This window comes from Zonotrichia albicollis, chromosome Z (genome assembly GCF_047830755.1).
Source record: "Zonotrichia albicollis isolate bZonAlb1 chromosome Z, bZonAlb1.hap1, whole genome shotgun sequence".
NCBI classification, from domain to species: domain Eukaryota; kingdom Metazoa; phylum Chordata; class Aves; order Passeriformes; family Passerellidae; genus Zonotrichia; species Zonotrichia albicollis.
Window position 1 is genome coordinate 46,620,381 of NC_133860.1, and position 20,299 is coordinate 46,640,679.

General features: G+C 39.1%; 1 protein-coding gene across 11 annotated transcripts in view; it reads left to right on the forward strand.

Moving 5' to 3' along the window:
* Positions 1 to 20,299, forward strand: part of KDM4C (lysine demethylase 4C) — a 246,689-nt gene that overhangs the window by 164,666 nt on the left and 61,724 nt on the right. For 7 of the 11 annotated variants that reach the window (XR_012578316.1, XR_012578317.1, XM_074533711.1 and 4 more), the window contains one exon: positions 932 to 1,040. The exons of 1 other annotated variant lie outside the window; for it this stretch is intronic. Coding sequence is in view for 7 of the 10 variants with exons in the window: in XM_074533711.1 (XP_074389812.1) it covers positions 932 to 1,040 (109 nt within the window). In the remaining 3 variants the exon portion in view is untranslated. Of the gene's footprint in view, positions 1 to 931; positions 1,041 to 2,051; positions 5,117 to 5,301; positions 5,469 to 20,299 lie in introns of those variants that run through there. 3 more of the 11 variants (XR_012578318.1, XM_074533718.1, XM_074533717.1) reach the window with 3 other exon arrangements.

The following is a 20,299-nucleotide window of genomic DNA, read 5'->3' on the forward strand; positions in this document are numbered from 1 at the left end:
AAATAAGGCAAATATGAGTAAAAAAATGGAAATGTTTTCCTTTATTCAGGAAATAACTGAATTCTTGTCTGCCCCAAAAACATTTTAGAAGTAACTTATTGTCTATCCCAGAAAGATTCTAGAAGTAGCCTCAGAAGGCTGCTCTTTGATAATAAAAGTGTTGTTAGCCTCTCTTGTGCTTCATGAAATACACAGTTTCAATATTAATTTCAGGCTTTTTAAAGTTTCTTTTAGCTTTGTTATTTTGAAATTCATGTATGGGGAGGATTTGGAGTGCTTTCTGATGCATATAGGAAGCATGTGGTATCATCTGACAAACCTCCGGACGTTCCATTGAAGTCTTGAATGTAACACTGGCCCTAGGCGCTTGCAAGTGCTTTTGCTACCAAAGGAGATCCAGTTCATGTTGGGCTGGTGGCTTGCTCACTTTGCTGCTTGGATGCCTTTGTGTGTGTAGACAGAAGGCCTTGATAACATTTGCATTTCCTTTTGCATTTTGATAGATACATGATTGATTGTAAGCACGTTTGTTGTGTAAGAATAGTTTCTCAGGTCTGAGTAGTGTTAATAATGACTAATAAATGCTGTAGATGATAAATTACGCATGAATTAAGTAGTGTGGTGTTTACATATGTACCTGAATAGCACACCTGCAAAAACTTCTTTCTTAAATAAAAAGTAAAACATGCTTAAAACTTGTTGCAATAAAATCGCAGTCTGAAAGTTTATTGACACAAAGTGCTAGTGTTGCAAAGTTTGTTAAAATGTGTTAATGAAGCTTAGGAAAGCCTAATAAGGAAGTAACCACAGATGGGTATGTTTAAGAAAACCAAACCAAAAGCAAAAGCCAAATATGCAGCAAGCAACAACTTCAGCACTTGTATTTCTATGAGGTTTTTTTGTGGTATTTTTGACTTGCCACTTTTCACAGGTGGGCACATGTAATATGTGCAATTGCCATCCCAGAAGTCAGATTTGGTAATGTCACAGAGCGTGCTCCGATAGACACTAGCAGAATACCCTTGCAAAGATTAAAATTGGTGAGTAGTATATTAATACATGCTCCATATATGCATTGCTATTATGGTGTTCCAGTATTTGACTGTATTAAAAATCTGAATTGTGATGAACAGGTAAAGAGCAGTAAGCCGTGTTTAAGGTAAGAAATAAATAACAAGGGTTTTACTGAGATGGGCCTTTTGAAACATAGTGACAGTTCATTCACAGTGGTAACAGTCTTTGGTGCTCTATTAAATGTAGTTCAAAGGTGTTCTTGCCCTGGAGAAGAGTAACAAACTTACCAGTATCAACTGTGAAAGTTTCATTTTTTGCTGTTGTATTGGTGATGAAACTTAAAAAGGCAGAGAATAAAACAGTACATATTTGTGAGGTCTTTTTATTATTGATTTTTACCTTGACTATTTGTGAAGGTGAAAGGATGCATGGTCTGTTTGTTACATGATATCTCTGCCGTCAGGGTATTGAAAAATACGCATACACTAAATCACACATTAAAGAGTGTCATTGAGGAGCACTGATATACTCTAGAACAGGATATGCACAATTGCAAAATGTGGGTTTTTGCTATGTTATATTGTAATTACTTCATCTGTCAATGTGTGCATGACGGTAATGTTGTCAGATAGAAAGTGCTTAATGGCCTTTTCAGATTCTTAGAGGAAGTGTAAATTTCCTGGATCATCCCACACTGTTTCCAATGTGATTCTTGGTGTACCTTATCTTGTACTCACTTATTTTGAACTAATAATATTTTCACTCTATATTTTAATTCCCTTTTATTCCATTAATTATTTTTTTGTTTTTGTAGCTGTATGTTTAAATGTAGAAATGCAGCTTGGAGTGCTTTAAGATTGATAGCCTGTCCTTAAAGTGGTAATCTGTTTCGATTTTTTGTTCAGAATTTAAAAAAAATTGGTTTTCACATGTCCTTTTAAAAATAATTCAAAATATGTATGTAAAGAGTATATAGATATATAACATAAAAACATAAGGTGACTTGAAAATTCCTAATTCAAGTGTTCAAAACACAGAAATCATGGAAAGATTGTTGGAAACGACCTCCAAGATCATCAAGTCCAGCCTTTGACTGAATAGCACAAAGCCCACTGGGCACGCCTCATCTCAGTCTGCCATATCTGACCGTTACCAGGGATGGTGACATCATCCAGCTTTCCTGGGGAGTTTCCTATTTCCTGTTCCAAAGCTTAACCAGCCTTTCAGTAAAGAAATTTCTCCTACTATTGAACCTAACCTCCTCTGGGACAGTTTGAGGACATTATGTCTTGTCCTACTGTTTTTTACTTGGCAGAAGAGGCTACCACACCCTCGTTTCAGGCAGTTGTAGAGAATGATAAGGTTCCTCCTTAGCCGTCTTTTCAGAACTTCCTCAGCCACTCCTCACAGGACTTGTACTCCAGGCCCTTCCCTAGATTTGCTGCACTTCTCTGGCCATACTTGAACACCTCAATATTCTTCTTGGATCATAAGTTTCAAAGTGCAGTTTCACTAGTACCAAATACAGAGGGACAATCCCTGCTCTGCTCCTGCTGGCCACACCATTGCTGGCACAGGCCAGGATGCCTTTGGCCTTCTTGGCCACCTGGTCAGGTCATGGGCGGGACCCAGCACTGGGCCTTGTTGAACCTCTCACCACTGGGCCCAGCCATGATCCAGCCTGTCCAGATCCCTCTGCAGAGCCTTCCTGCCCTCCAGCAGGTCAGCACTCCCACCCAGCTTGGTGTCATCTGCAAACTGACTGGGGGTACACTTGATCCCCTTGGCCAGGTCATAAAGATATTAAAGAGAAGTGGCCCTGATTCTTGGGGAACAGCACTTGTGACTGGCCACCAACTGGATTTAAATTCATTCATTCATTCATCCATTCATCAGATGTTGAAATGTATTCTGTAGACTGTCCATGATTTACACACTGGAAGACTAACAGGAGCCTTTTGGAAAAGCATTGAATTAATTTGGAGCCAGTGTTTCTGAAATTATGTGACTTTAAAACCTATGTTTTTTCTGCTAAATATGGAGAAATTATATTAATCAGTTATGAACTGTTGAGTAATTTTTAGATTTTCTTCTGTTTTTCCTTCAGTGGATAGAATATTGCTTTTAGTCTTTAATACTTTTTCAGTTCCTGATGCTTTCTTCAACATAAAATGGCTTTTAACCACTTGTATTATGTACAGCTGTATGTAAGCCTATGGTGTCCTGCAAATATATAAAAGTTTAGAAATAGAGTGCTTGCCTTCCTTAACATTGTTTTTTAAAGAAAAAGAATTTGTATATTTGTGTGGAATGAATGTTGTGCAGAAGGAACTCAACTGAATGCAGGTGAAATGAGAGACAGGGTACTTTATAACAGTCATAAATGTAGTAGTGCTGTAGGTAGAAGTTGCCTTTCTGTGAGGGAAGGAAGCACCAGAATACCGGTTACCTCATTATACTGTATTATTTCAAGATTTAATTTCTGACATTAAATTTATAATGAAATAATTGGATTTATATTAATTTAAGGGGAGTATGCAGGTCAGCCATTTCAAAAGGCTCTGTAATAATGTAATGCCAATGGACCAATGCTTCTTGGGTAAAGGAGCAGAAAGAAAAAAATCTGCCCTAAAACCACTAGCAGGCTTTCTGCCTTTAGATTTTGATTTTGTTGCAATTACTGCATCTGATGATTTCACTCTGCTCTGTTTCAGAGTAAATACCCTAGCTAAACTATGTTTGCTGATTGACTTCATATGATATGATGTTATTCTGTATTTTAAAAATAAAAACAAATATGTGTGTGTAGGCCTGTATGTATACATATACATATACATATACGTATACGTATACGTAGTAGAATTGCATGGATACTTTTATTTTCTCTAAATCACAGTATATTAAATACCTCTTGTAACATACTTCTCTTGTTTCCTGAAACACGGGGTTCCTACTTCTCTAAAGAGTTTGCTGCCAATAGTCCTCTGTGTGTATTCTAGCCTTGTATATATTTGCCACATTGTCCTCAATTCAAACATGATATTTAAGTTAGTCTTCTCTTCCTGGCTGCTGATGCTACAGAGTAAGAAGCTCTCATACCCACTGGCACTGTATATTTTTCCTCAGGGGAATCACAGAGATTATATCCAAGTGTATTCTTTCTCTAAAAATTCCTACCTCTTCTTTCCACCAGTCAACCCCACTGCATACTTACCTTTCATTCCTTTCCATTACCATTTGCTCTGTATCTGAGAGTAGACAATTGATACCATCTGTCTAGCTGTAAATTTCTGTAAAAGCAGAGTGAGTTTTTCACTCCTGGGAATATGTGAGCAATTGATGCAGGTCAGTTTTGTCTTTTGAAATTGTAGGGACTGTCAGTGCTGTTCTTCAGCAGCTAATTCCAGCTTCACAGTTATCCTGTTGAATAGATGAAGGACACCTTTCTTCATCTCTCTCCACCATTCAAGCCAGAGGCTACCAGAGCAAAGGCAAAATTTAGGATGTATTTCCTAAATTTCCTAAAAAATTTTTTTTTTAATGAGCAAAACATAATGGAAAAAAAATATAAAGGAATAGAATAAATACTAGCATGCAGCCATACCAAAATTAGATATTAGACTGTAGGAGCAAATGGTTCTAGTTGTTTGAAACATTTTCTATCCTTGTCCTCCCTGTTCCTCCTCCCTAAAGTAGTAAGAAGTAGCAAGAAACCCAAATAAGCAGAATATCTACTATTTTCAGAGATCTGTAGAGGAGAACCAGACATTTTCTTTAATGTAACATCTACAAAGGAACAGCAAAGGAAGTAAAAAGCCAATTTTTTAAATTTTAATACAAATTAAAAAACATCTGTGTAAATATGAACATATTGGTAGGCTTTGTTTTTATTGCTTAGCTAGTAGATGTAGAGATTGCAGTTAAATTGAATTTGCTAGAGGTTTTGGGTTGAAATCAGTGTTTCCTGTCAGTCTTTCTGCTATTAAATGTTCAAGATGTACTAATTTCTTCCAGAGTAAAACTCAGCATTTTTATCATACTAATAGTAGTTTATAGCTTTAAAATTGTTTTATTCAACTGTTTCACATGGCAAGTTATTGGGTTGTTACAGCATGCCAGTGTTTTTATATTTCTCTAGCTTTGTCAGTAGGTTATGTGTCATGTACTAGCACTGCTGAAAACTTACATGACAGTGAAATTTTCATTAAACATTGCATATTTTGAAAATTTTTCCTGAATGCAAGTAGACTAAATGAATAGAATATTTAGCTGGGTTTTTTTCCATAGGGGAAGAAAAGAATGCGATACACTTGGGTGAAATCACTTCTGTTTTAGGGGTATAAACCCATGATATTGTTGGACTTCAGCTGACTTCTCACGTGAAAGCAAAAGACCTCCTAGGCAACCTCAGTGTTGCGTGCCACAAAGATGCTGTAACCTGTAGTTTCTCCACAGTAAGTCTGTGATTATGTATTTTCTCTTTTTTGTTTGTTTTTTTCCCCCCCGAATATATTTGAATGGAGAAATGAGATTATCCTGGTCTCCTTTTGTCAGAGAGTCAGGCTATTTTTCTTCATTTTATGATGTTCATATCCATCAGGCACTTTGAGTTCATATAGCCACATGAAATGACAATTTGTCATTACCAAGCTAGGAAATAAATACGTTGAATATGGACATTTAAGTACAGGTTCTACAAAGAAATGGCAGAAGGGATATACCACACCATATCAAACATTATAAACCAATATTTTCCATAAACTACAGTATTCTAGCTGTTTTGTGGACACATAGTTCAGCTGGTTTTCTCTTCCAGTGGTCTCCAAGTTTAATATCAGACATAAGCTAGTGTGAAAACAGGAAATACAAATGCCAACTTAAGTACTTCTAATCACAGTGAAAATATTAGGAGCAGATAAAAGAGAGGCAAAGGTACTGAGAAGTGATGGGATGCAGGGGCACCACTTGAAATTTGTGTAAATGTAAAGGCAGAGTTGTAGCTAATGACAAGTTGGAGGAAGTATGTAATTTGTAGAATTCATGTTGTGAATGAGTGTGGTGTCAGCTTCCATCCCAATGCTGTTAAACAGCATCAAACAATTTACCCAAAGCAGACAAAGCTTAGGCTTTCAGCTGAGTTTAGTTTTATTTAATTTATTTTTGCCTTGTTCCATTTGCCTTTAGTCTCCAAGAGAAGCTTGGTGTGTGCTTACACTTTTAAAATTCCATTTTTCCTTGACTATTTATGTGTATGGGGCTTTGGGTCATAGGAAACAAACTGGATTTCTTTGTGCATCAAAGTCAATGATAAAATTCAATTTTACTTTGGGAAGAGAAAAGCTTTTCCCCAAGTACCTAGATCATCTCTGTTTTCAAAAGAGTGTTAATTACTCAGCTCTAATTATAAATATGAATTATAGCTGCACAAAAAATCTCTGGAGATAAAAAATTCAGACTGACCTCTCAAATATCAAATCAGCCTTTGAAAGAAAGTGCTCTCTTGTTTGTTTTTCTATTTTTATTAAAAGATGGGACTTAAAACTGGAATTAAATAAAAGCCCTTGCTTTAGTTAGTATATGGCCAAGGAATTCAAGCCAACAGGAATATTGAGCCTAGTGTCATTCAGCCTTGCCAGGCATGTGACTTATAATGAATGTAGACCTTGTAAGTAAGAGTGTTTAAATATTTCATCAATTACAACAGAAATACCTAAATAGATTCATTAGCATCTCTTCTTACACCTACGTATTTTGAGATGTCAGCTCTAAAATAATGATTTCAATAGAATATATATCAACTTCATAGTGAAATACCTTATCTTCTTTTGGTATTTTTTATGTTGTAAAATGCTTGGATATTGGATTGACTTTGTCTTTATAGGCAATTGCTGCAATGCTGTACTGAAACGTGCAGATGCAATGCCTTTTTTTCTCTACCTTTAGAGTTTTCTATTATTTTTATACTTGAAATACTATTTCTCCAACAAAATAGAGGTAGAAAATGAGTTTTGGAATAGCTGAAGTTGCCCTGAAGCTTTTGATGACCTCAGATTTGTATTTGACAAGTGAACCGAGTATAACCACAAGTGTACTCTGACTGAAGAACATTATTTTGAAAAGAAATCTAGTGTGATGATGACTGATCTACAAGCCTTTCAGAATCTGGCTGAAACCATAAAGATTTTTTAGAAGGCTGTACACTTTAAAATTTGCACCTGAAGGCAAATAATAGTGAGCTTGAAAGCTGAAGATTATAGTATTGAAAGGTACATCAATTCTAAAAATACAGAGATTTCTCTGTGGTATGGCACTGAAGAATGGATTCAAAGCAAAAAATTTGTATGAGCTTTTAAAAGAATGGGCACATATTCTCCTGTGTGTCATTCTGTTTCAATGATTAAAAAGGATTAAAGACATTTTAGGACAGTGCTCATCTAATCTGTTCTAATTTGTAATGAAATTCATTTGTTAAACTACAGTGGGCTAGTAGAGCTGTTGCAGCTGTGTTTGTGGAAAAGTAGAGAAGCACTTGCAATGATGTATATCAGTGTTGCTATGCGTTTCTGGTAATACAAAGAAGTATTGATTACTTCTCAGTGTTTCCAAAAATATTGCTGAAAGGGCCATTGAGTAGAATCGTTATGCCATAGATGCAGTCATGTATTAACTAGATCATTGCACACATTCACAGGCAGTGGGATCAAAATAGACAGAAATCTTGTGCCAGATTTTAAGATATTTCCAAATTGCGTTATAACGGTTTATGAAATAGCTTTTAGTAATATACTTTACTTCAAAAAGTGTTAAACTAAAAATAATGCAATAGTTGCTTACTGCAATATTTAATGTATTAAAAATGTAGTGACTCATTGCAATCATGTGCAAAATAGAATTTACTATATATCATTTGGTCACAGCATTCATTGGATTTTTAATAAGGATATTAGAAGAATATAGTTTGCTGGCTGTATAGTACTTACTGTCAGAATAACATGCAGATCCTATTGCAAACTGTCAAGTTTGTATCTTGCAGTGGTATGGTACTATCAAGTCTTATGAAAGATATGGCAAATGTTAGAAATGCATTACTATAAATAATGTCTGAAGACATGAGCAGAAAGAGGCATAAACATGTCTGCTGTTAAAAATGTAGTAGCTGTCAAGGATTAACTGTGTCCAGTATATGCAGAAATTACAAATCTGGAAAAAGAAAACTGGTACCAGGTTTATATCTGTAAGAAAAGAATTTGCAGACACCAGAATCCAGGAAGATTTATCTCTGATATGCACGAGTTATGTGCATGGGGGTTTTTTTTAATAGTGATTGTAATGGTTTAAAGATAAATTAAAACTGCACAATTCTTCCGTAATTTTGTATCACATCTCTGTTCAGGCTAGGGACAATCCCAAATATCAATACAAGCTGATAGATGAATAGCTAGACAGCAGCCCTGCAGAGAATGACTTGGGAGTACAGGGGATAAAGGTGGACGCAAGCTGTCAACGTGCATTTGCAACCCAAAAAGCCAACAAGCCAAGTGCATCCTAGGCTAAATGAAACGCAGCATGCCAGCAAATCGAGACAGGGGCCTTTGTCCCTCTACTCCACTTTTGTGAGAGTACTCCCCGCTGGAATAGTTCATCCAATTCTGGGGTTTTCCAGCACAAGAAAAAAATAATGGACCTGTTAAAATAGGTCCAAGACAAAAATGATCAAAGGGCTGGAGCACCTCTGCTATGAAGACAGGCTGAGAAGGCTGAAGCTTTTCAGCCTGGAGAAGAGAAAGCTCTGGTGAAAACTTACTGAGGCTTCTTAATACTTAGAAGGAACTTCTCAGAAAGACAGGGAAACATTTTTTTTACCAAGACCTGCTGTGACAGGACTACCAGCAAGTGTTTTATACTAAAAGAAGGTAGATATAGATGGAATACAAGGAAGACCTTTTTTATTACACTAAAAGTTATACCACTTTATATAATGGTATAATGCTGGAGCAGGCTGCCCACAGAACTTGTGGGTGCCTCATCATTGAAAGTGTTCAAGATCAGGTTGTATGGGGGCTTTGAGCAAACTGGTCGAGTGGCCATGGCGCTGCAGCTAGATGGTTTTTGAAGATTCTCTCCAAACCTAACTGTTTAAAGGTGGATATGAAACAGTGGGGACTTCCAAGAAATTAAAAAAAACATTGTGAGGAACTGTATGGTTTTAAAAAATGTGTAGTCAGTAGCACAGCAAAATTTATTCAAAACTGCTTTAAACTTGCATATAATAAAAAAGTAAATTTCTAAAAGATTGAATAATACAACTTTATGGTGTCATAAACCCAACTAGCAATAATTGCAGTGATGCTCAGCACACCTGGATACAAAGGTGATGCAAGATTATGGAAAAATATTTTCTGTTATAAATATGCCTTTTAAAAAGGGTAATATTCTCTTTCATCCAGTCAGTGGGCACTTTCCCTGATTGCCATGACTTTTCAGATATGATGGAGAGTGGCTTGGCAACTAAATCAGCCAATTTTATTAGGACACTGGGATGCATCTCAGTCCTATGGACTTGTTCAGGTTCCCCTGGTGGTCTTGAACCTCATCTGCTGGTTCACTGGGAATGACTTCAATTCCCCAGTTCCTGTCTTGAGATTCAGGGATTTCAGAGATGTGGGAAGAGTGATTACTAATGAACACTGCGGCAAACAAAATTATTGAGTACCTCACATTTTCTTTAATCTTCCATTTCTGACCAACATGCCTATAGAAGCCATTTTTACTATTCTTTGTATCCCTTGCCAAATTCAGTTCCAGCTATATCTTAGCTTTCCTAATCCCGTCCCTCCACAACAAGACTGCACTTCTCTTTTCTTTCCAGGATGCCATCCCTGATTCCATGTCCAGTGCTTTTCCTTCTTGTATTTCACTTTGTCCAGGACATCTTTACTGAGCTATGCTGGTCTCCTGCCTTCCCTGCCTGAATGCTCAGTGGTGGAAATGGAGAGATCTCGGGTTCTAAGAAAAATATCCTTAAAGATCTGACAGTTCTGTTCCTTTTTCCCCAAGTGCAATTTTCCAGAGGGTCCCATCCCATTATTTTAATTCCTAAAATAACTACAAGTTCAGGCTTCTAAAATTCAGAGTAGTAACTTCAACCTTTCTTTGGCCCCAAATCCCTGAGATCATGAATTCCACCAGGGCATGACCACTTGAGCCCAGACTGCCCCTGATCCTGACCTCTCCAGTTAGTTAATCTGTGTCAGTAAGCAGCAGGTGCAGTAGCGCTTCTCTGACACCTGGGGTAAGAAATTACCCTTGATGCTGCCCAGGAGTCTCCTGGACTGCTTCCATCCTGCCGAGCTGCTTTTGTAGCAGATGGCAGGGAGTGTCCTGACAAGTCCCTGCAGCTGGATCAGAACCTGCCAGAGTGATGCTCCCTGCAGGTTAACTAGGAAAGTTTTGTCAACAGGGTTCCCTCAATTGAGTGATGGGCAATAAACACAAGCCATGAGATTTTATTTATTGGCTTGGCTTCTGATTTTCAACCACAAGCTCTTGACCTGTTCATCACTGTTTTTCAAAGATGAGTTTGTGCAATCAAGTCCAAGAAGAGGGAAAATTGTCTGCCCCCCTTTCCTTGCCTGTCCCTTCTGAACAGTTTGTAGTTGTTAATTGGAATGCTCCAGTCATGTGATTTGTCTCACAAAATTTCAGCATTTGTGATTAGATCATAGCTTTCCATTTGCACAGTCACTTCTAGCTCCTTCTGCTTGTTACTTATGCTGCATGCCATGTCATAGATCTGACATATTTTAAGGATAGAATGATGAGTAATTGATAAATTAATTACTTGGAAATAATTGGAAATAGTTCAAAACTTGGTTCAATGAGAATTTTTAGCTTTCAGCAGTTTGGATTTTTAGTACTTTAAACTAATTTTTTCCTGTTGTTTCCCTCACTTAAAATTCTCTGCCACAAGGCATATGTGTGGTGATCCTTGAAACATTACTGTGAGACCTGTTCCTTGAAGGGTAAAAGGTCCAGTTCAGGTTATAAGCTTGAGAACTTGTCTTCAAGAACAGATACTGGTTTTTCTTTAGGAAGCTGGCTGCTATTTGAAGTAATATTTGTAAGGAGATGCTGAAGAAAGTAGTAAGTTGATTTGCACAGCAAATTCTGGGGATTTAAAGTAACTCAAGTTAATGTTCGTTTTAAAAAGGAAAAAAAAAAAAGATAGCTGAGCTGCTGCCTGGGGTTACTTTTTTTTTCCATTAGCTGAAGTAGTTCTCTGTGAGCTTTCTATATATGCAATTTCCAAGAAAAAGGATAAGGTATCAATTTTAGATAAAGTTTTATTGGTGGAAAAATGGCACAGTCTTTTAGAGACTAGTGATTTGTCCTGCCTTTTTTCCTGTGCAGCTTTTTAAACATTTAATTTATTTCATGCTACTGTTTTGTTTGGGAACCCTCTGTTACCAGGAGAAGGTATGGTCTCTTAGACAGCTGCCCTAGCTTTCAGTAGAGTTGAGTCTCTTAAATGCCCTGAATGACAGACAACACCATTTTGTTTCTGGAGAAGTGACTTATTTTTACATGTACATGTAGTGATGTGAGATCATTTGCTAGGCACATCCAATATGTTTAACCGTGTGGTCTTCAGGAATAACTGTGTCTTGTTTTCATTACCAGCAAGCATTACATCTGTCTTGTCAGCTCTGAACTTAAGCAGCTTACTTATTCCTTACACCTTATCACAGCAGGGCACTTGGCAAGCTGAGAGACTGCACTGTCCAAGTCTGACAAATATAAATCTTAAAGCAATGTCAACATCATAAGGATGGCACTGCAGCCTACATCATCTTCCAATTTGTCCAGTAGCCTATCTTTTACAGAGTGACACTATGACAGAAAATTCTCTTGGGGGAGAGTCAGTGTTACTGTCTGCTTTTTCAGCAGAGAAGGAAGGGACTGTGTGAGAAGGTTTCATAACAAAATCATACATAGATTGTCACAGAGCTCATAAAATGAGTAATGAATATGTTAACTTCATAGTTCAGAAAATTTAATTTTATGAAACTGGTCAGATATAAGGGCATATGAACACAAGTGGAGGCTGCAGAAAATATCCTGTATTTGAAAGTTACATATTCTTCTGCTTTTTTCACATCAGAGCAATAGTAGGAGACATGTTCTTGAGTCAAGTTTACATCAGCTTGACTATAAATAAAGAAGCCATTGCAAATACAAACTTTTTTTTTAAGAACTTCTTATTCTGAGGAAGAGATAATATATAGGAATCTTAGTCTTTTTCCTGGTGTCTCAAGTTTGTAATCTCCTTAATAGAAAGTGTCCATCTACATTATCTTTCAGTGTTAAGACAACATAGAAGTGATGGCTGGAGAAAGAGAGCAGAACAAGCAGCAGAAAAATTCATGTTGCCTGATACTGTATGATATTCAGCTAGCCATCCAGTCTATAGCTTTTTGGTTTTCTTCTACAGTATTAAAAATAAATTCCTTGATGATAGAGGAATTGCAGTCTTGCAGTAGACTAGCACTTACATGATTTTGGAGAAATTCCAGGTCTGTGACTAAGAAGGCTTGACTTATATCACAGATGTCCTTTTGGTTCTGAGCATTTTGCTTTTTGACCATCATGGAAAGAGTATTTCTGTCCTTGTGAGAGGCATTTGCTTTTTATAACTGATACCTGCTGGCTGCATAATTTTGCTGCCGTAACACAGTTTGCAGTGTAGACTCAGCATATTCAGAACTGCTTATAATGCCTGGGCACTTTCCAGTTCACCGTAGTTTCAAGATACCCCATCTATCTGAAAAATACTGTGGTCACTATGAAAGTTGCCTTTGAGATAACTGTCATGTCTCTTTTTCCCTTAGGAGTTTTCTATTTGCAGTAATCCCATCTAGTTCTTTAACTAGTCATGGTAAAAATGATCTCATTATAGCAAGTAGAAATAGTATAGCTTTTAAATAGAAATTGAGAATTTGCAGCTCTCTCCTGGATGTGATTTGTTAGGTAAGTGGAAAATGTAGGAGATGAAGGTTTGCTGAATGCGTCTGCCATTCCTGCCAGAATCACAGAATTATTTAGGTTAAAAAAAGACCTCTGAGACAATCTAGTCCAACCCTTGACCAAACATCACCTTGTCAACCAGACCATGGCACTGAGTGCCACGTCCAGTCTTTCCTTAAACATTAGGAGAAGAGGCTGACCTCACTTCACTAAGACCTTCTTTCAAGGAGTTGTAGAGAGTGATAAGGTCTCCTCTCCTTTTCTCCAATCTTGGCTCCCTCAGCCGCTCTTCATAGGACTTACTCTTCAGATACTTCACCAGCTATGTTCTGGACTTGCTCTAGTTTCTCAATGTCTTTAATGAAGTGATGTGTTTCCTAATACAGTTTAGTTTTTTGGGTGCTGTTTTTCAGTCTGTTTGGATGATTTCCTTGTTTATACAGCTGAGTAATTGTTACTAACATACAAGCAGGTGTCAGAGGGGTACTTGCTGATGAAACATTTGTATAATTCAGAACTTTGTGCTGTCCTAGACAGCTTTTTGTAAATTACAAACATTTGTTCCAGTATTTCCAGATATATGTGACTCAGCCCTTTTTTATGATGATTTTAATGACAGCATAGGCATTACAAGAGCAGGTAAGCAACATAGACATAAGGGAGATATACTAAATGTTTATCCCTTGCTATCAGATTACTTAAAAAGAGGAAAATTAAGATCAAAATCCTTGTCAATTTGAGCATGGTGAAATGGTTAGTGAGCAGTCAGTGGGATGGGATTATGGATGAGACTTGGTAGACTTTCAATGTATCTCATCTGTATGAAAGGAGAGTTGATGCTGCAAACTGATTTTCTTCTTGTTTTAGATCAGAAGGCAGGGATTGCACTATCAGTCAGTGTAGAACCTTGAACTGTAGAGCGCTTTATGAGGGAAGCAGCCAATGGCTAAATATATTTCACCTTAGTGAATATTGTTTGAGAGAAAAGAGAAAACTTCAACGTGCAAATGAACATCGCATCTAAGTTAAAGGAAGAAGATGCATAACAAATATATTGAGACGAAAGAGTAGAGTCCATATTGTTCATTTGGGGCGGCCAGATTAATAATTTTTGAATGGTTTAGTTTCTAAATTTTTGTTTTCTTCAGTGCAGCAAAATCTGAGCATAAAATAACTGTACTAGAAATGTTTTTGTTAAATTATCATCACAATGTTTTCAAGTATTACTTAGTTTTGTTAATTTAACTAAATGTCGGATCTCAAGATCTCAGTCCTGAGATGCTGAGCCACCGAGACCACCTTGGGGGGCTCGGGACTCCTGGAATGTTGCCAGAAGTGTCTGGTGGCAGGACTTTGACCCTACACGGGAGACGACACCTTTATGAAGATAAGAGGACTTCACCGGGGTGAATGGCGAAGAGATTAGCTAATTAGAGGGTGAGACACAGGGTTTAGGATTTATGTACAGGGGGGTTTGGAGGAGTAAGATGGAGGAATTGGGGTGTGTCCTGTCCTCCTTCTTCTTCCTCTTCTCCTCCATCTTCTTTGGCCACGGTGGCACCTTTGGATTGGTTATTACTGAGAGTGCACCGAGTTATAAGAATAGATGGTATTGGGGAAAAATGATAAATATTGTACACGTAACAATGGGTATAAAGATACGTGGTGGTCCGGGGGACGGCACAGTGTGCCCATGGCTGACTGCTGAGCAGATCTCTGTTCGGCTGAAAGAACATCTTTTAGATAAACAATTAATAAACATAAAAACAGAAAGAAGAACTGAAGCCTCTTCTCGTCCTTCGATACGCGGGCTGCCCCAAGGCCACCCCGGGCCTTTCCATGCCCCTCAAACAGCCGAGATAACCGGACACTTGGTGTTCCCTGGCGGGCACCACCACCACAACCTTTCGGGGGGGGCACCCTCAAAGCCCTGAAGACCAGAGAGAAGAAGAAAACAAAAAGCCAACAGAGACTGCAAAAAACAGCAGTCACTGAGGAATCCACCTCTCAGTTTCTGCCGAAGACAATTCGTAGCAGAACAGCCTGGACTGGAACCAGAAGGCGCCCTGGGACTACCTCTCGTGATCTGCTGGACAGAGACCGAGACCTCCAGACTGCTCTGACGATAGATTTGGTAAGAAAGCCTGAAAATAAGAACATGGGGGGCACACTCTCCCAGGAACAACGGGAAATTTTGTCCGCCTTATAAGGTGTGACACAAACATACACAAAAAAAAATTAGTTCTGGCCTTAAAAGGCCAGGAAGGAAAACCTCCAGACGCAGCAGACATCTGGGGGGGGGAGGAGCATGACTCCAGGAAAAAAAAAAAAATTAGCTCTGGCCTTAAAAGGCCAGGAAGAAGTAACCCAACAGATGCAGCAGACATCTGGGGGGGGGCCTTAAGAGGGGGGGAGCAAGACTCCGGAAAAAAGTTAGCTCTGGCCTTAAGAAGCCAGGGGGAAAAGGCTCTCGAAGAAAGAGAGTGAGAAATATTATTAAAATACCCGGTCCCAAAACGTCCAAAAACCCCAGAGAGCATGGAGGACTCAGGAACAGAGGGGGGGGAACAGGGCGGGGAGAGGGGACCGGGGGGCGCGCTTTCTCGCGGTGCCGCGGCAACGGAGCAGGGAAGCCAGGCTGCAGCGGAGCAGGCGGGGAGCGCAGGTGAAGAAAAAGCAAGGGATACGTGTTTTCGCGCGGCTTTGCTTGACTCAGGGCCAGGGGCGGCGGCGGTCCCGGCCGGCAAGGTAGCAGAAACGCGCGCGGCGGGCAAAACTCGCAAGAACCCGGGGCAGAACCACAAACCAGCGCCAGGGCGTCTGACCCATGCAGCGAAATTAGGGGAAATTGCGCAATCCCAGAAAGCTGCCATGTGGGGACGTAGGAGGCGCACGGTTGTGACGCAAAAACCCGGGACGCAGATCGGCCCGAACGCGGCGGGCGCGGGTGCCGGCGGGGGCGGGCCGCACACACCGACGAAGGGCCACACACACACAGCGTCGGAGGAGGAGGAGACAGAGTCAGGGGCAGACCGAGGGGGAAAATTCAGAGGCGGAACAAAAAGGGAGAGGGAGAAATTACCTCGGGAGAGACAGGGAGCGGCTCGGAAAGCACGCATGCGCAGAGCGCGGGCGGGAGCAGGCCAGACCCCCGGTAACGTCTCAGGCGAGGAGGGGCCCTCTCCAGACTTGGTGCCTTTGGTAAAAACCCTCGTGGAGTCCAAGCCTCTCCCCTCCTGGGGAAGCTTGTGTGTTTTAACCCTATTGTCAGTTGAATCAAAAACCAGGTAACCCCGGTCTCAAGTAGGCTTGCAAACAGCGACAATCGGCCGAATGAGAGGCAGCTGTGTTCATGGCTCCCAGCCACGGAGCCCGGTGACAGCGCCACCTCGTGGGGGAATGACCGAAGTGCACGACAGGCCAGATCAGTTCGGCGGAGCCACAGCGTTATCTCGCAACGAGTCTGCAACTATGCAGCGATTTTCCTCAACAAGATATAAGAAGAAACGAATACTCAGACAAAAGTCGGGACTCAGACTGCAAAGGACAACTCAGAAGAGAAACAAGAGAAACGAAAGACTTGGGGGGGGTTTCTCTTTGGGGTCTTGAATATTTCTGTATAAGGACGAAAGACTCTGGGGGATTTTCTCCTTGGGATCTTGAATTGCAATAGGCAATGGGGTAAATTTACCTATTACAGGGAAATCTGACAAAGGATCATATATTGATCAGCTGGTAGATTTCTTTGACATTTCTCCCATTTGGAGAGGAATTTTAAGGGTAGATTTCTTTGACATTTCTCCCATTTGGAGAAGAATTTTAAGGGTAAGATTTTATGTTTTAATAGTTTAAGGTTTTATGTTTTAATAATTCTCCTAGTCCTCATCCATGTCGTCCCAGGTGCCATGAATCGGATTGTAAAAAAGGTTTTCTTGGTGCAAACAGAAGGGGGAGATGTCGGATCTCAAGATCTCAGTCCTGAGATGCTGAGCCACCGAGACCACCTTGGGGGGCTCGGGACTCCTGGAATGTTGCCAGAAGTGTCTGGTGGCAGGACTTTGACCCTACACGGGAGACGACACCTTTATGAAGATAAGAGGACTTCACCGGGGTGAATGGCGAAGAGATTAGCTAATTAGAGGGTGAGACACAGGGTTTAGGATTTATGTACAGGGGGGTTTGGAGGAGTAAGATGGAGGAATTGGGGTGTGTCCTGTCCTCCTTCTTCTTCCTCTTCTCCTCCATCTTCTTTGGCCACGGTGGCACCTTTGGATTGGTTATTACTGAGAGTGCACCGAGTTATAAGAATAGATGGTATTGGGGAAAAATGATAAATATTGTACACGTAACAATGGGTATAAAGATACGTGGTGGTCCGGGGGACGGCACAGTGTGCTCATGGCTGACTGCTGAGCAGATCTCTGTTCGGCTGAAAGAACATCTTTTAGATAAACAATTAATAAACATAAAAACAGAAAGAAGAACTGAAGCCTTTTCTCGTCCTTCGATACGCGGGCTGCCCCAAGGCCACTCCGGGCCTTTCCAGGCCCCTCAAACAGCCGAGATAAACCGGACAACTAAATATGTGTTAAAGAATATCATCTTGGTATGTGGAGTAAATTGGATTTTCCACTGTCACTATGAGAATAGTAGATTGGTAAAATGAGGATCTTCTTGGCTTGCTTATTCATCTGGCTGTAAAAAATTAAGACATACAGAGCACTCTGTACTGATCACACCATAAAATCCTTCTTTGTTTTTTATCTCAATAACACTTTTCATTATTTAATGCATGTGATCATCCAATTAATTCAATTTAGGTATAGAAAATGCAGTTTTTGGATCCTAAATATTTTATTAGGCATCATATATATATGATGCATAAAAATCATAGATGCCTATATGTTGATGACTTAAAACTGAAAAAACATTAAAAAAACACCCACTACTTTTGCTCTGCATTTTGTCACTGTGCTATTGTATAATCGTAACCCTCTATGGTATATTACATACCCATTGCTTTGAAGGTTTCATGGGCTGGTAAATATTTATGTAAATATGATAACCATTACATTCCAGGTGGCTCAAAGGTATTGCAAAGACCCTTTCCTTTCATACCAGTAAAATGATTTTGTATTAATACTTGCCTAAATTTTTGTATTGCCTTTTGTTTGCATGTAGATCTTTGCTGTAGATGTCCATTAATCACAGAGCCTCTCAAGTACTTCCCAAATGATGTAAAGGATACCCACATACTACTTTATCTTTCCTCTGAGGGAAAAAAAATTCTGAGTATGTTGTAGTAATCCTTCCCCTTCCCTTCTCACCTTGTTTTTACCAACTCAATCTTGGCAACAAGTTTTGATAGTACATGCTGTTCCTTGAGAGTGGAAAGTGGTAAGGTAGTAGGTGACCCAAACTCTTGAGTGATTAAGCTGGTCCTATAAAAACTGTCTTCTGTGCTAACAGGTTTATTGTGAAAATTTTCACTATGTACAGGCTTATGGATCTAAGCTTAGCTGACAGTGCTGACCCTTGGTCAAGGAAGTACTTGGAGTTGAAAAAGCTTAAACTTCTGCAGTTATCCTTTAGGAATGTGTTTAAGGAGTAAGGAATGACCTTAATGTACTGTTAGAAATGTTTGAGAGCTTACCAACATCTCACTTGATGCTTTTTGATTTAAGTTTTTACTGAAAATGGAAACATTTCTTAAGTGCCTGGGATTTTCTTTGGAGCTGTATAGAGGGTTTTATGTTATGAAAAAGCATAGTGCTTCATGGAAATATGGGATTATATTTAAAGGAAAGAGAGGTATTTAGTTCAAATTAAAACTTCACTTCTTTTTCAGGCTTTTAAAAATACTGGAATATTTAGTTCAATTTTGGTTTGTTTTATTTGTGATTAGAAGGTTCATGTCTGTCATTTAGAAATTATCAAAATGACGGTTGTTGTAGGTGTCACATCTGACAATTTGTTTTTTCTTACATTTCTATGTTACTGATTTCTGTTTCATAGGAACTTCTTGATATTATTTAGATTTCGTAGGTATAGTTTCTCTTACAGATTTAAAATTTTCCTGCTTTCCTTAGGATTTGATTAGAAGGTCAGGTTACTTCATTACATAATCCTGAGAAGTGATATTGCTAAATAGAGCAAAGTTTTATGGATCTACTGTGGGTTTAACTATAAAGAAGAAATTCACAATGGTGATCAGAACAGTTTAATACAGTGAAATTTTAAGAATAAGAGTCTGAAGAATAAATTATGTTAATCAAAGTCTTTTCTAGATTAACCACTATTGTGAACATAAAAATTAATTAATATTTTTAAAATCAGAATAGCAGTATACAGTCTTTTCTGCTTTTATTACAGGTGCTGGTCCTGTATTACAGGTGTAAACAGTAGGATTTATTTATTTTGTGGCAAGGTTATAAATCACTGAATTTTCTATGCTGAAATTCCTTGATAGATCTTTATTCTAAAATAATTAAGAAGATGAATATATAATTCTCCACAATAGGTTACAGCTTGTAACTTAGAGAAGGTTGGGAATGCACCAGTTAGAGCTTTTGGTGATTTATCTGACTTCTGTACCTTATTTGTAATGAAATTGCTTCTTATCTAAACAGAAAGCTTCAAACTTTTCAAATACCTGCCAAATGGCAAATCTTAGGCAGTAAACTTGGAAGGGAAAGACTTTAGATAACCAAAGTGATAGTTTGTGGGTTTTGTTAAGAAGTCTTAGTATGGCATTAGATAAACCAATTGCCAGAGCATAGAGACACCCACAAAGATCTGGTGGCTCTCAGGAGAGATGCTTACAAGGTCTGGACATTGCCAGAGGAATTGTGGCCACCTCCATATGTTTACAAAACAGCCTGGGGAGTGTGAGTTACCCGGGAGTGGTGCAGAGTTACTGCAGAGGGAAGCACAGTAATGGTGTTGACACCTTATCAGTTCAAGCAGTGAGTTGGTGGTCGTCATTCTCCCAGGAGGTGGTCATCATCCTCCTAGCTCCTGGCAGAAGCTATGTCTTCTGCACTAACCGGAACTGTTGTGGCTGCCCAGAGTAAGTTCCCAAGAAAACATGCAGCTGTTCAGATCTCATAGCAGAGAGATCTGCTCTCCATGAGCAGAGCATGTGTTGCATTAAGAGTAATGCAGATTCTTCTGTTGTGTTGAATTTGGCAGAAAATAAACTCCCTTGTATTATAGCTGTTCTCTGACGTCAGAGGTATTGGGAGCTGCTAGGCTTAGATAC